The 15,929-nt window shown below is 40.6% G+C and overlaps 1 protein-coding gene across 2 annotated transcripts in view; it reads left to right on the top strand.

Moving 5' to 3' along the window:
- Positions 1-15,929, top strand: part of ntng1a (netrin g1a) — a 110,372-nt gene that overhangs the window by 51,528 nt on the left and 42,915 nt on the right. For both annotated transcript variants that reach the window (XM_083936107.1, XM_083936106.1), the window contains exon 3: positions 793-1,436. In XM_083936107.1, the coding sequence (XP_083792233.1) occupies positions 793-1,436 (644 nt within the window). The remainder of the gene's footprint in view (positions 1-792; positions 1,437-15,929) is intronic.

Below are 15,929 nucleotides of genomic sequence, written 5' to 3'. Positions count from 1 at the left end.
AAAATAAAGGGCATTTTACTCCTAATTTTAGGATTTTTTGGGGTATGGGTAATTCACAAAGCATTTTAGCGCTAAAAGTAGCTCCTAAATCTATAAAAGCTTCAAGAGTAAATCAGGAAAGACCTAACATGGCTGCTGCAGTCAACATTTCAGAAAGATTAAATGATAGTAAGCTTTTAGAGAAAGGTATTGCATTAATCAAGATGGCTTTATATACGTGGTAGAGTTGGTCATCGATGCCATCACATCATCAGCGAATAAAAACCATTAATTAAAGTTGTTACAACTCTGCTAGTTGGCCACGGAATAATGCAGCTCTGAAATGCAGACGATCTTGGCATCTCTCAGCTATCGGTCAGCAGGATTTTGCACCAGACGATAGATGCCCTATGTAGAGCCCACATAATGTTGCAATTCATCCGCTTCCCTGTTGAAGTATTTCTATCATGAATTCACTTTTAGGGACGCATTCCCTCTTAGCCAGTCACTGTGGACAAAGAAGGTATGAACATGATGGCATCCAGAGTAACAAGGTCAACCCCGCCCTCTAGTCTTAGCTTAGGAGTCCCTCCAACTCCTTAGTAAAAGTTGGTCTTTGAGGCTTTGTTAATAGGTTTTAAGAAATGTTTCATAACTAAGCACTTTTAATGCTCTTAGGAGGAGTGCTCTTGGCGCTATTATAAAATGTTATGTCATTACAGCCACAGATTTGTTCTTACCAAGACTAACAACCTTTCATTTCCATGTCTTCCTCCTTCTCTGTTCTGTTTCCTCTGCTCTCTCTCTATGTAGGAGAACCCATACATGTGTAATAATGAATGTGACGCCACCACAGAGGAACTTGCCCACCCTCCTGAACTCATGTTTGACACTGAGGGCCGTAACCCCACAACCTTCTGGCAGTCCACATCTTGGAAGAAGTACCCAAAGGCCCTCTTGGTCAACATCACACTATCTTGGAGCAAGACAATCGAGCTGACCGATGACATCGTCCTCACCTTTGAGTCAGGCCGGCCCGAGCAGATGGTCCTGGAAAAGTCACTGGATTATGGACGAACCTGGCAGCCCTACCAGTTCTATGCCACTGACTGCCTGGACGCCTTCACCATGGAGCCCAAAACGGTTCAGGACCTGACTCAGCATACCCTGCTAGACATCATCTGCACTGAGGACTACTCACGTGGTTATGTGTGGAAGTATGATAAAACAGTGCGCTTTGAGATCAAGGACCGCTTTGCACTGTTTGCTGGGCCTCGGCTCCACAACATGGCTTCACTCTATGGCCAACTGGACACTACCAAGAATCTTCGGGACTTCTTTACCATCACAGACCTGAGAATCCGTCTGCTCCGGCCTGCTACAGGAGCTACCATGGTGGACGAGAACAACCTGTCCAGATACTTCTATGCTATTTCCGACATCAAAGTCCAGGGCAGGTAAGACCTGAATTATTTTGTACTATTGCTATTTGCAAAGCAGGCAACTCCTCCAGGGCGACATATACATAGGGACCCTAAAAGTCTTGTGTATGCTTGTCAGTTGTTTACGGTAATTCGATCAATTCCAAACTTCTTATAGAATTTGAACTAGTCAACTGAAGCAGGAACACGTTTAGCACTACCTCAGTGGTTTTCCTGTGGTTTTATTGCAGCCACAGTACAGCTACCCAATAGTGAAGAAAAATGCATTTACCATTACCATTTATTCCAATTAGGCAGCAGATCTATAATGATGTGTAGTGTTCACCCGTTGTCAGCATGTCTTAATTAACCAAGCTGCTTCCGGCTTGCTGAAGCACTCTATTTTGAACGCAAAGAATCACTCAGCTGTCTATTAGCCCGTGGAAGACATTGGAGGTAGCATTTCAGCCGTCAGGTCACTGCACGTTGTAATTAGTGTTTGATTTGCAGAATTCACAGAGGGTCATATAACAAGAAAACAAGACGCCATTATGTTGTTAGAGGAAAGGCCAACAAAAGCTTCCCCCACTTCTTGACGCTACTACAAGAGTCACTGGGGCTTAGACTTAAGTGGATCTGTTTTACACTGTGGTTTTTCAATTGAACAGAAGTGAATAGGGTTGTAAGGGTGAAGGAAGGGGGATTTAATTACTCTTGTTTTGCTTTTCACACATGAGAGGCTCGCAGTACAAAAGTGCGGAGTGGCAGAACGTCACAACAATGCGAAGAATTGGGAATATGACTGTGAATAGAAACAGGAGTGTTCAGTGCTCAGTCACTGCAAACATCAGTTGCTCTAACCAATGTGGTTGTGGGAAGAAAAAAAAAGTGCCAGGATTACTTTAAAGACCTCAGTTGTTGTCATCTCATGCTACACTGGCTATAGTCACACCGTCATAATATGTTTGCTGCTGTGTCTTTATTTACATTAATTTTGACGAATGCCTTCAAGCTATTTAAGGAATCTCTAATTTGTTGATTTCCTTAATATGCCATTAAAGTACAACCATACCACACATGGCTTTAATGCTCTGTAAATGGGCAGGTACCCTTGAGCACAAGGGGCTATGATAATGAATGCCTCGCTCAGAAATTGAATTTTTGACTTTTCTCATGATTGAGAAGGCCATTCATTAAAAATAACTTGAGGGAATTTACTAACACAAAAGCATTGGACGGGTTATTCATTCAACACTCGCTGAAATGAAGGGGGCTGTCATACGCACAGATTATTTATTCTATCTGACTAATCATGACCAAACTCATGCATCCCTGTGGGGCTGTAGATTTGAGCAATGGCTGTGCGCCACCATCAGGCTGCTGTCGTTTACCAGCCTGCTGCTTTTGGAGTGACGCTCGCCTGAGAAATGTTCCCCAATGTTTACCAAAGGTAACACACAGTTCAGCCATAATGAGATACACTCTACGCAGAGAGGCTTCACTCTTCCTTTCCCCCTCCCATGGCGAATCACTTCTCAGCCCCTTTCTCCATGCGTCGTATACGAGACATAAGCTCCTTTACCCCCAGAATACAGTTATGTGAGACTCAACGGGAGCGATTTTGCAGGGGCAGTGAGGTTGAATCTGGCATATTTCACTGCGCCGGACTCAGCTGCCATCCCCCTGGATCAGGAGAGAGAGGGGTGTGGAGGGAAATACAGTAGGAGAGCTCTCAGATTTTCTGGCCTTGCCACAACAGTGTGAGACACAAAGACGAAAACCTAAGCTCTTCGACAAAGTAGGTCAACCTAGAAAAGATAGAAAAAGAAGGAAGAAGCACAACTTTGTAAAAGTAGACCTCTTTGCATGTGTAACATGAAGCTAAAGTTGTTACAGGGAAGGTTGAGGTGTCATGCATGACCATTCTATTATGGTTGATGATTAGGGAGAACCGGACCAAAGGCACTTGGGAGAAAGAATCGATGCACAGAATTTCAAATCAAACCAAGCATGGAGCTGTGAGACGTGAACAATGCATACTGCATGGTGACTTAAATGAATTTGACACCCTCACTGTTTTATTGTATCAGCCATGCTAAGTGGGTGTGTGGAGAGAGAAAGTGTAGATCGTTGGGAGCATTTTCTAATTATCTACTGTATGACTTTGGCATAATTGCTCTGCCTCTATTTTTTACAGTCCTTACAGTAACTACAGCCTGCTATTTGGTCAACTGCCCCCCCCCCCCGCTTTGCTCCATCTCCGCCTCTTCTTCCATCCCCCGCCTGTGATCAATACAGTGTAATTAAAGCTGAAGAAGATTCAGCCTCCTAAATTATCTCGTTTGGCTCTCGGTTTTCCCTGTTTCGGCCTCTGTCCCCCGTTCCCTGTCTCGCTCTATTTCTCCTGTGCAGGGTAGACTTGTCTCTGAAGGGGTTTTGGTCCCTGCCTTGAATTATATACAAAGACCAAGCCCTATTCCATCTCTTTACTACCACTCAAGGTATAAATCCAAACTACATACCCAAAAAACACCCTTAATCCGACCACAAACCAAAGAATACACCTCATAGCAAGAACTCTAGGTGGCACTACTTTTTTATCATGATATATCATGGTTTTTGATTCCCAAAACCTTTTTTATAGGCCAAAGTTTTAAATAACCAGTCTAGCGGCGCACTTTTGCAATTAGTCCCAAAGTTGTTCCCCGTTGTCAGGGCATAAAAAATAACTGAAGCCCCAAATCTTGAACTACATTTTCAACTTGTTTCTACACTATTTGTGTACAGCAAAAAAGGAGATAGGGAAAGATAAGCTTGAACGCATATACAGTATGGTATGTGCATTATTAGGGAGTCAGAAACAACCTAATGGTTCATAGCCACTTTGACTTTGTTCGGCTCTTTAACAGAAATGATGGAAACTGAGTCGCAATTGCGAGCCATTCTTTTTTCTTTTTTTTAAATCAGCTCCTCCTTTGCTACTCCACTGAGTGAGACGGAGGTCAGGCACATGCAATATGCAAATATTTTAAATATTTTTTTCATTTTTTAAAATATATGTTTCCTTGTGGAATGTTTACAATGAATGCAGATCAGACATTAAAATCTAGTTCACAAATGCTAAATGAAATCAGAATCAATATTTCAGAACAATTCAAACTCAGATATCTCACCAATTGGTGGAATGTCTAAGTTTGAATTATTCTGATCCAAATCTTACCCCATCATTCCTCCCAGTGATTATTTCACAGATAAAAAGGAGTTACCCCCAAAATAAATATAGAAATATAAAAATGAGCCAGTTTTATGAATGGCTCTTTGAAAGGAATGGATCCACAAGATCTGGCACTATTCAAAGAGTCGTAAGTCCCATCTCTAAAGTATTTAAAAGTAGTTAAAAAGGACAAAACCCAGAACTGTTGTGTTATGCTCTAGAGCTGGGTCTATTTGACGTTCCTCGTTTTAAAAAGAAGGTTTTTTCGTGGTCACTGTGTGCACAAGACTGCTGGATATATATATACTTGTCAGGACCTCCTCTGCAAAATACAAAAATATCAGTCAGAGGATTTATTTATTCTTTTTTTTTTTAACTTTAATCCCTACAGGAAATTTAATTATAAGGGTGATTTGGTCATAAGATGTACCAACGCTTCCCTGGTTTGGATTTCCCATCTACCTCTTGTTCAGTGACTTTGAATCCCCACTCTGACCCCAACATCTCAGAATATTGCCAAGGACAAGCTTCCAGTCTGGTTTTAATTCCACCTGGGTACACTGTGTTTGAGCTCACATGCAGTAACCTACATTTAATCTCTTGAAATCCTTGCCACCAACCCGCAGTAAAAGTCAATTCACAGGCAAGTACTGATACATTTTCTTCTTACATTTTTTAAGCTTCTGCACCGGCGACAGACGTTTAAAGAGACAGGCGCTAAAATGGAGCGTTTCAGACTTAGAGTGAATACAGGTATATTCAGTAAGTATGAAAAAAAAGTGTTTTTTGATTATTAAAGAATGTAAACATGTTCTAGTTGAAAGTAGAAAAACAAGTTTGAACCATTAAGTAATCATAATATGTCTCCTTTAAGGACTCCTACTACTACTCTGTTAAAACCCACTAATACCCCAAATTACAATAAAGCAAAGCTTTCATTCTAGGCATACACAAACATTAATAGATGGGGAAGATTAGGCAGTCCATCTCTCCCACAGTGCAAGGGTCATAATATTGTTCTTTCTAATTGGCATGTAGTTCAGTGCATGTGTGCTTTGGATACAGCCGTTTCAACTACAGATCAGCTATTTTGTGAGTGATGGCTCTATCGGTTCTCCCCTAAGGGAGGAACAAACAAGAAGTCAATCTGCTCTTCTCCCCTCTCCCCTCTCCCTCCACAGTGCTTGGCTTGCTCTTAGGCCTGCCTGTAGTCGACAGATAATCTATTTGTGCTAATTTCATGTTTCTCCCTGCCCACTTCCCCCTTGAATAAGTCATTCTACTTGTCTACCCTCCTTATTCTCTGTCTCTGTCTTTATCTCTCTCTCTCTCTCTCTCTCTCTCTCTCTCTCTCTCTCTCTCTCTCTCTCTCTCTCTCTCTCTCTCTCTCTTTCTCTGTACCAAGCATCTATTTACCTTCCGCTGTGCTCTGCATTTTAGCATCTCTTTTAATCAGCAGTCAGCATTAGTTATTGTGTGGGAGAATGCTACGTTTGTGGGACAGGCGGAGCTGAGGGGTTTAGATAACTTAGACTAACTGTTAACATCCACGCCACATGTTAGTTTTATGGCTGTAATCAAATGACCCACAGCCTTTTGTTAGTCCAGCAAAAATGAGTTAAGGGGGGTTATTTGAAACATAAGAAATATAAGTCGAGTGCACTATATGTCTCCATCATACTTACTGCAGAATGATAGGTAAGGAAGTGAAGCATCCGAAGATGACTCATGGTTGCCACTCAAAGGCCAGAGTATCAATGTGTTGCTTTGCCGTCCACACTGCCGCATTTTCCATACACTGATCGGGCTCAAGAAACTGTGCTTACAGTTTTGTACCATAAAATAATTATGCAGCGCAGCAGATTGTCATTCATGAAAGTGAATGAGATCAAGGTGGCTTCATTAGATATAAATAGAATATTTAGTCCTGTGGTCCATAACCTAGGTGTCCAAGGTGTCACAAGATAAATATAAGGAGTCTTGAGTAAAGTATAAAGTAACATATTTCCATCATAAATGTGGTGGAGTTGAAGTATAAAATATATTTAAATAGAAATACTCAAGTTAAGTACAAATACCTCAAAATTAGTCTTTTAAGAAAATGCACCACTTTTCTTCGACACATACAGTACTGAAAGATAGTTTTTTCATAGTTTATTTTGATAGTTGCTACACACTATCGTAGCGACACTCATTAAGTTTGTGATCACATAACAAACATAAATTGTAAAAATTAAATCGTTCCGTGGCCTGAGGCTATTCTCTGACCCTTGCTTGCCTTCTGCTCTTGTTTATCCACACTCTCACTTCAAAGTGTGCAGTGAAAGGTTTCTTCTATTTATTTCTGCTGGGTTTTGAGTCGGCTCAGTTTGAAGCTGTGAGCTGCCTTCTTACACTTGTGGGTCCACCGGGAGAGGAAGTGTAGGAGGGTTTATTAACTGCTGACCTCTAGTTTGCTCCTGAAATATCCCAACTCCTCTCATTGAAGGTTTGTAGTTAACTTATATAATGTTTGTTTCAAGATTTTATTCAACTTTGAATGGATTTACTATTATCCTGAGTATAGGGATGTCCCTAATGTCTAATTTGCCTGGCGTTAATGTAGTTAAAACACTCAGAAAACAGTCAAAAAGATCCTATGATTTCCGTGAAACATTGTATATATCATAAAAGCCATTAGAAACGGTTAATCACATGTTTCAATAACCAAATCCTTTTTTTTATACCACTGAAATAATAATGTCACCATTGTGCGCTTCAGTCACTGGAAGAATGCACCTCACAAACCCAGTGTGTGGTGTGATGTCACTTAATATCTGATGAAACTCAATTGGTGACTGCGGTGTTTAAACGATTAGTCGACTCATCGCGCACATCCCTACTGAATAAACCTTGGAGACCTTGGTTGATGTCACTGGGGACGTGTTCTGCTGTTGACCTGTTATGATCTCAGTAGGATGCCGCATTATATCTCCTTGCATCTGTGTTACTTGTTATTGACAGATCTCAATCAGCCAGTCAGTTGCTGCCTGAGATGCTCCCAAACAGGCCCAGCTGCCTCTTTATTCCCTTTGTCTCTTTCTTCCATCAACACCTACATCACCTGTCGCTCCTGACTTCCATCCAGGCCATTTCTCCACCCCTCTACCTTTGATCCTCCTCCCTTGGTTTGGTCTCTAGCTGGTGCCCTCCCTGCTTGAGTCTGCCAGGATGAAGAGCTCAAAAGAAATTTTTATCAGTTTGGGCAGAAACTTTTCTTTTTTTTTACTCACCCTGTTCCTTTTCTTTGGGAGTGTCTGCTTGATAAGGCTTTGAAAAGTATGCATGCGTTTGAACAACAACAGAGCTTCTTACAGTGTTTGGGACCGACCTCCAGCTGCAGAGAAGTGGGGGCAAGCTACCATTTGTCCTTTTGGAGTTTTGACCCCCTCTCAACACACGAGGTCTTCTTATTGTCCTGATGCAGCTCTCGCTTTTTGGAATGCTTGTTTATATAGATAATGAAATAATGTAGACTTTGTTTCCACTTGTTTTGAGCTTTTGACTTTGACGATTCAGCTCAAACACGTCCCCATCTGTCCCCATCTGTAGTGGGTGTGTTTCAGTGTGAGTGAGTGTATTGATATAGAAGCTGGACCCTCTGTCCACTTAATTGGATATTCCCAGCTGCAAAAACCGACCCCAAGCAGTACACATGTGAACCGTGAAGGTAAAAAAGAATGAATGTGAGCAGACGGTGGATTTGAAACGTGCGATTGGCGGAGGAAGAATGTGAGGCGCATCGCGTTGGCAGCAGTAGAGCTTAGTGCACCATATCTAGAGGCCGCAGCTGCCTGTACACAGTCCTCTGCATATGGCTGCTGGCAACATCCGACCATCGCCGACGTGCCTGTGTCCTTTAAGGCAATGAACAAAAATGGGGGCATATTCCTGGATGGTGGGACAGAGATATTTTGCGTGATGATGTTTTTCCTGTCAATCAAGCCTTGTTCAGTTGCTATGTTACTGTAGCTGTCATTAAGGAGTGGCCTTATAATTAGCCATGCCAGCAGCTAGAGGATGAAACCCTAATGGCTTTGGTGATCCCTGTTGAAGCGAAACCAATTATGTTATAGTCAAGAGAAGAGACTCTGCAGACTTAAGGATCTATTTGCGAAAGAACGAGTGAACAATTCAACATCTGAGTCTTAAATAGTGTCTCACAAACACTGACTAATATCCATTTATGTCACCTGTCTTCATCTCAGACAGTCTGTCCAAGCAAGGTCATCTCGACCTGACCATTTAATGTTTCCTGTTATTTAACCGGATTCATGATCACCTTGGGCCGATACATCGATGAAAATAATCTCCCTATTTTTCACAACCCAATGTTGGCAAGTATGAATTAGGCCTTTGTCACTTTGTCGTTAAAACACTGATAAGGTTTGAACTTGGTGCTGTTGCTGTTCAACTGTTGAACTCAGAAAGGGTTACATTGCAGCCAAAGTTACATCCAAGGGTCTTGTTAATTACAGTGATTTCATATCACATGAAGATTAGAACATGATTTAATGAAAGACGTTCATTCAAAGTATTCCTGTCGAAGATGTCATTTTCCAAGTGGTACGCCATTCTAGTGCACACTTTATTGTAAGATAAACATTAAAGATTGAGCTCAAGAAATGAATGCCATCTACATAACTTAAGGCGTAAAAAGCACAGATAATAAAATTAATCAGGCAAATTAAAGCAGGCGTCTCGCTTTCCTCACCGAGATAGTACCTCGTCTCACGAAGGGGCGATAAAATCAGGCACTTTTGACAAATTTAGTTGAAACTCAATTTTATTTCTGAGCTCCTTATAATTTGGAGAATAGAGTTAGTCACTTACATGGTGTTTAGACGTATTATTAAAGACAGAAAAGAGTTCTCTGCAAAGGGAAACAAGTCGTGCAATGCTCTGAGTGCTGCTGCAGTTATGAGAGAAAAAGATGGCTTGTTTGTGTTTTGTGCTTTGTTACAGCAAACATAAACTTTATTCTCACCGTGCAAGGCCATCTGTCTGAGTAGCACATTTTATTTATCCTGTGTGTCTTTAGAACGTTAGTGTGAGGGTGAGTGCGAAGGTGGACTTTTAACTCACACACGTCATCATGTAAAAACTACCATTTCCTAGCACAGATCCTTCTCGCTGCCTTTTAAAACCTCCTCTGTCTTTCCCCGCAATGGCTACCACTCTCACATACGAATGGAAGGATGAAAGAAGGACGGATTTTGACTGCTTAGTCTCTCTTTGCTGAGTTGCCACTTTCCAACAACAATCCAGCTTAAACCTATTGTACTGTGCTATTTTTTTTAATATTCATAACAAAAACAGTGTTTGCTTTCAGTTGTTCCTGTCTGATTGAAGTTGCTGCGTGCATTGAGGGATGATGCCTATAGAAACCTCTGTAAGTTTAGTTTGTTTGAGGAAAGGCATCCACGTGAAAGTTGTGATAGTGCCGTTAAATAAATACTATAAAAAAAAAACAACCCACGATATTACTGAAATATTTTAAAGCACAAATGAATGCATTGAAATGTTTTTGTTTGACATTTTCAGGGAAAGTCAGTCAAAAAAACCTGTTTGTCATTTGTTAGTTATAAAAATAACTTATTACTGTAACATGAGTTATTATTCAATCATATAAAATTAAAGAAAGCACACGGTGTTGTGGTGGATAGCACTGACGCCTCACAGCGAGAGGGTTACTGGTTCGAATCCCGGCTGGGGCCCTTATGTGTGGAGTTTGCATGTTCTTCCCGTGTCTGCGTGGGTTTTCTCTGGGTCCTCCCACAGTCCAAAGACGTGCACGTGTTCGGTTCATTGATGACTCTCAAATTGCCCGTAGATGTGAATGATTGTCTGTCTCTGTTCGTCTCTATGTGCCCTGCAATGGACTGGCATCCTGTCCAGGGTGTACCCCGCCTCACACCCGATGTCAGCTGGGATTGGCTCCAGCCCCCCGTGACCCCGACAGGGACAAGCGGTTAAAGATGAATGAAATGGTGACATTATCCATGACTAAAAAAGCCTCACGACCTAAAGGACAGCATATGAGACCATTCGGCTTAACGCATTGAAGCGGCAGCACGTACATTTGAAACATGTGCTCACAATGACCGTTGCATTAAACGCTGTTAAAACGGTGCCAGTTGAGTTTCAGCAGCAGATACACTTGGTCAGGGTTAGAAAAAACATCATGGATTGGCTTATAATGAGTCCCAAACGTAACCTTGTCACAGCTCAAGTTGGTGAGCTTAAAAATGTCACGGTTGACTTTTGGCTTTACGTGGGACACAAACCCAAGTCTCCTGTGTGAATGTCCTTTGTCCGACACATCCACCACCCTAACCGTCCCCCTTATGCAGAGTTTTGGGCTGTTATTATTACAGTGTCATCGAACGTTCTTGTTTGCGCCTACTACAATTACTAAGGCCACTAATGGTCGCTACCTAACAAACATTAATACAGGTCGTTATCAGTTGCTTGCACAAGCGACTTATTAGCTTTTGGCTCTTTTACAGAACAGAAAACAACGCTTGGGGTGATTTAGAAATGGTTTCATACGGTTATTTATTTTTATTTTATTTATTCTTTATTTAAATGGTCAGGGATTGACTGGTACTGAAAATAAAGCTTAGTTAGCTATTTTTTTCATTCGTATTATTTCTTTATTTTCCCAGTGTCCATTTATTGAATTGGTTGACAGTGTAATACATTGTATGATCTTAAATATTCTTTGACAGTTGAACAAGGCATTTGCCTAAGAAAGCAGCCTTCTGAGTACCTTTTCAGTCATATCGGTACAAAATCAGTGCACAATCCACATAGAAAAGGTCTATTTTTATTCAGCCTAAAAAATTCACTATATCAGCCACAATATCAAAAATCCGTCTTGGTCTCGTTCTCAAAATCCCATATTGGTTGTGCCCTAATTCTCATGGATGCTAATGTATTATTATAACAACCTAAATGGGAACCCACTCATAAAAACATAGGGTACATAAAAAAAAGGATGTGTCCACATTTGAAAGAAAATAGTAGTACCTTCTCTTAGTGAGTCAGTATTTTACAGTGACAACCAACATGAAAAACAAACCCTGGCTACAGTGTAAATGGTCCAGAACAGCTTAGTTACAGATAAAATCAAGTACACTGAGAGCTTTATGTACAAATAAAATCCAGCGATGAGCCGCCGTGTCACTGACATTGAAGCCACAGAAGGTGTACAAGCCAATCCCTTGCTATTTATCACAAGCCAGAAGAATCGACCGAGTCCAGAGATATGAGAAGCAGAGCTACATGGAGATTTTATCAACAGAGCAGGGGGACAGGAGGGGCGTCGCCTCTACAAATCCTTTTCTCGTTCTCAGGGATGAAGCAACATTCATTTTTCACTTCAGTAGCCAAAGTTTCCTCTTCAACTTATACACTTGTTCTCTTATGGACTGCTGCATTGCTGACAATGCAGATCTTATATTTTGTGCATCGATTACTCTCCCAGTGGGTTTTACATTATTAGTAGCAAGCACAGACAGCGCAGACAACTGATTGGAATTATGTCACAGACTGGAAGACTGCACTGCTGATGTGCACGTCATGACGAGACAACACACGCTCCACTGGTATCTATGGTGGTATGTGGTGGCATCCGATATACAGTATTTCCATAACTAGGGCTTGTGTGAAAATGGGCTCACGTGTATGTGTGTGTGTGTGTGTGTGTGTGTGTGTGTGTGTGTGTGTGAGAGAGAGAGTAAATGGGCTCGCATGTCTGTGTGTGCATATCCTCCAGGCAATATCCATCCCATATTTGTTCCATAAATCCAAATCTAGTTCAGCAGCAATTCAATCTAAAATCCTCACAAACAAACACACACACACACACACACACACACACACACACACACACACACACACACACACACACACATATTAAGATAATGCAGGCAGCATCTTTGATTCCCGTCATGATCCATACATTAATTACCCCCCATACAAACCAAATGATTAATTTCTAACTGTTTACCATGGAGTTACCATTAAAATCCTGACAATGTCAATGGGTACAATGAGCTGTTTTCTGATCTGATTCCTCATAAAGCCTTTTTATCTCCAAGTTAGGGTAGCCAATTTCCCTCCATTGTGCCAGAAAGGGGTCTCGGGCGCAGAAACCAGCCATTTCAGAGGCTTTCTTTTCTTTCTCGCTGTCGACAGAGCACATTCAACATTCATGTGGTGACCCATTTCATTAATGGAGAGGCCTGTTTCGTCGTCTCTTCCCCTCTGCTTTGTCGGCTACAACCACCTTCATAATGGACCCTCCTGTCAGGGTTGCATGACTAATCCCCTCATTGACCTCTCCTTCACTTGCAGCCCCCATCACTACACTATTAATTTGGTAACTGGTAGCGAGTATGGGAGATGTTGGCGACCCTTGCATAGCAAATGCCATCTGGAAAAAAATCATAGAACACCCCACAATTTTTAACATAGTTTTATGTTTAACCTATTATGTATTTTAACCTTGGTTATATCATGGGAATGATTGGATTTGTAAAGGTACTTGATATTAAACCAATGTCTTGGTTCAGATTTGATTGTGATATGATTTTGCGTGGGGTAATGATTGTGAGCCTCTACAATGCAGATGTTTCTCCAAATAAAATCATCCACACTGTTAAAAAGTATTGTTTTACATTGTCCCTTCCACCATCTCCCATCAGCTCATTGTTTTGTATTTTTGCAGCCAACATTTTGCTGTTTTTGGTTCACCATTATTGTTCTTATAGTGTTGTTTTAAGCCACAGCAGGCAGTTTTTTTTCTGTGAAAAAACAATTAACTGGTGATCACAGTGGAGCACTTAGCAGCTAAAGGTTGCCCTCAAACGTTAACGTTAAAGCTAAAAGGAAAGTGAATATTGACCCTATATTCTCCAGGTGGACACAAACAAATGAATGCTAATAAAGTTCCTTAACTGCTGCATGTGTTAATATGTCTGCACAAGTTCCCTCACAAAAGTGGCCAAAGAAATCTGATAAAAGTGTAACCAAGTGTATACCATACAAATATTCTTATATTATTATTATAATATTCTTCTTATTCGCCATAACCACAATCTCTCCCTAACCATATCATGTTTTACAATATCTGCAAGTTAGATAGCAAGTTGCAATTTGATGTAAATTAAATAAACAAAAGGAATAAGTCATGAAAAATAATCCAGGGTTTTGCAAAATTATCCAATATTGATGTTCTTGTCTGGCAATAGAGTTGAAAAATATAAGTTGATTAAAAATACCGTGAGACCCAAAAGGAAGAGCTCTCAGCTAGGACCTCAGTACAGTTTTGTGTCTCAAAATGAATGTGATTAATGACTAATGTTGTGGAAAAAAAAAACCTGAACTCATGTGCTAAAGAACTTGAAACTCCAAGGGTACCCGAAGGGCTCACCTTGACCCAAGTGAAATAAAGCAGTGATGAGATGCAAAGAAGTACATAATAAAATATTGCAAAAAGTGTCAGACATCCCACTGAGCTAGCCATATCGACACAGGTGGATCAGAAGAGAGCCTTGTCAGTGAGGAAAACACCATATGGCAGTATTCCCCCTTCATGAGCCGAAGCAAATATTTCTAACAGAGGGAGAAGTGTTGACAGCGTCATCCTACTGTTCCTGTTTGTCTAATTCACCTTGTGTGCACACAAATACACAAACACACACACACACACACACACACAGTGACAGCGCCGATGTGGTTAGATCCCAAACCTCCCGAAGCAAGATATTCTGATCTGATCTGAAGACGACAGGGAGTGATGAATAAAGACTGCTTGATAATGGGATCATTGAGTCATGAAAAGCGATTCTGAGCGAGTTATCTTTTGCGGAGGCCAATGAATGCAGACGCTCATTATGTTTGGCCATCCGACGGTGCTTTAGCTTTCAAGCAGAACAGGCGCATACAATAGAGCTTCACCTGACAAAAGAGGGAAAGAATAACAATCAAACAAAGAAAAAGTGCTGTTCCCCAGACCTATAACTTACTGGAGCATGATGGCTCAGTGTTGATGATGGTGATTATTTTGCTAGATGATGATGATTGGAGGGCTAAAGTTCAATAGGTTTGATTTAGTAAGCTGTCCGCAAATGATCAACGATATTCACTGGCACTGCTGTACATCAGCTGAGTCCATGTGAATGTACTGACAATACTTAATGTGCTACCTTGGTTTATTTATTAACTCTAAAGATATTTTAAAAAGTGAGATTTCCATCTTTTTCTTGATTATAAAGCAGGTGGAGGTGCTAAACAAATACTGTGAAAGTCAGAATTAAAATGCTCACTCCACAGAGAAATGCATCCAGACCTCATTCAGAACCTGTGCCTTTATAGCCATACAATAGCAGGATAAATGTCAAGAGTTGGGTTTCATATGATGACACTTTTAAGGGTTGTGACTTTAAGATGTGTATTCTACACATTTGGGAGGAAACCTTCTGCTGCTGAAATTGAAAAATTGGTTTAAAATATATTTTGGAATCACACAGGCTTAGGGTGAGAAAGAAGGCTGTGAGAAGGAACACTTTTTATGTGTTATCTGTGCTATTAAGTGCCTGTACTTAATCACATATTTAGGATATAAAATGAATCTGCTATAAAAAGGCAGATCAGACTGGTGCTAATGCTTTGCTAATGCTTTTTGGCTTGTTTTGTCATGCTAGACAGACAGCTCCTATAAATTACAAAATTATAGTCTCTTATCTCTATGACTTTGTGATTATATGCCACAACCTTTACACTACAATGACAGATCACTTTCAATGTTCATTTGTATAAAATTCCCATCGCTCATATTTTGCCATCAAACTCACACCACTAACAACTATAGTATATAAGTATTTTTGGACATTAACAGAAACATTTCTAGCAGTGCTGCTTTTCTCTCATTTTGCTAGCTAAAGGGTTTTGCATGGCTGCATATACTCATTAGAGTCTAAAAACCCAGTAAAATTGGGTTCTGAAGGGGTTAATCCTCAAATAAAACAAATTACATTTTTTGAAAATGACACATATTTCACTGTTTTACCATACATGCTCTGCTGGCCTGTTAGCTTCTATTGGGGTTTGTGGTGCTGAATGGACAGCTCCTGTGAAATGCAATTGGTATATATCGTTTATATTATTCTGTCTTTCTATGATTTAGTTTGCATTTTAATATAGCTGCTACTGAAATAATGAACATCCAGTTTCTCTAATATTTCTCTTTTTCTTCCTCTCTCTTTATA

This window comes from Echiichthys vipera (genome assembly GCF_963691815.1).
Source record: "Echiichthys vipera genome assembly, chromosome: 21".
Classification (NCBI taxonomy): Eukaryota; Metazoa; Chordata; class Actinopteri; order Perciformes; family Trachinidae; genus Echiichthys; species Echiichthys vipera.
The sequence above is the reverse complement of the archived record's forward strand: the minus strand, read 5'-3'. Positions and strand labels throughout refer to the sequence as shown.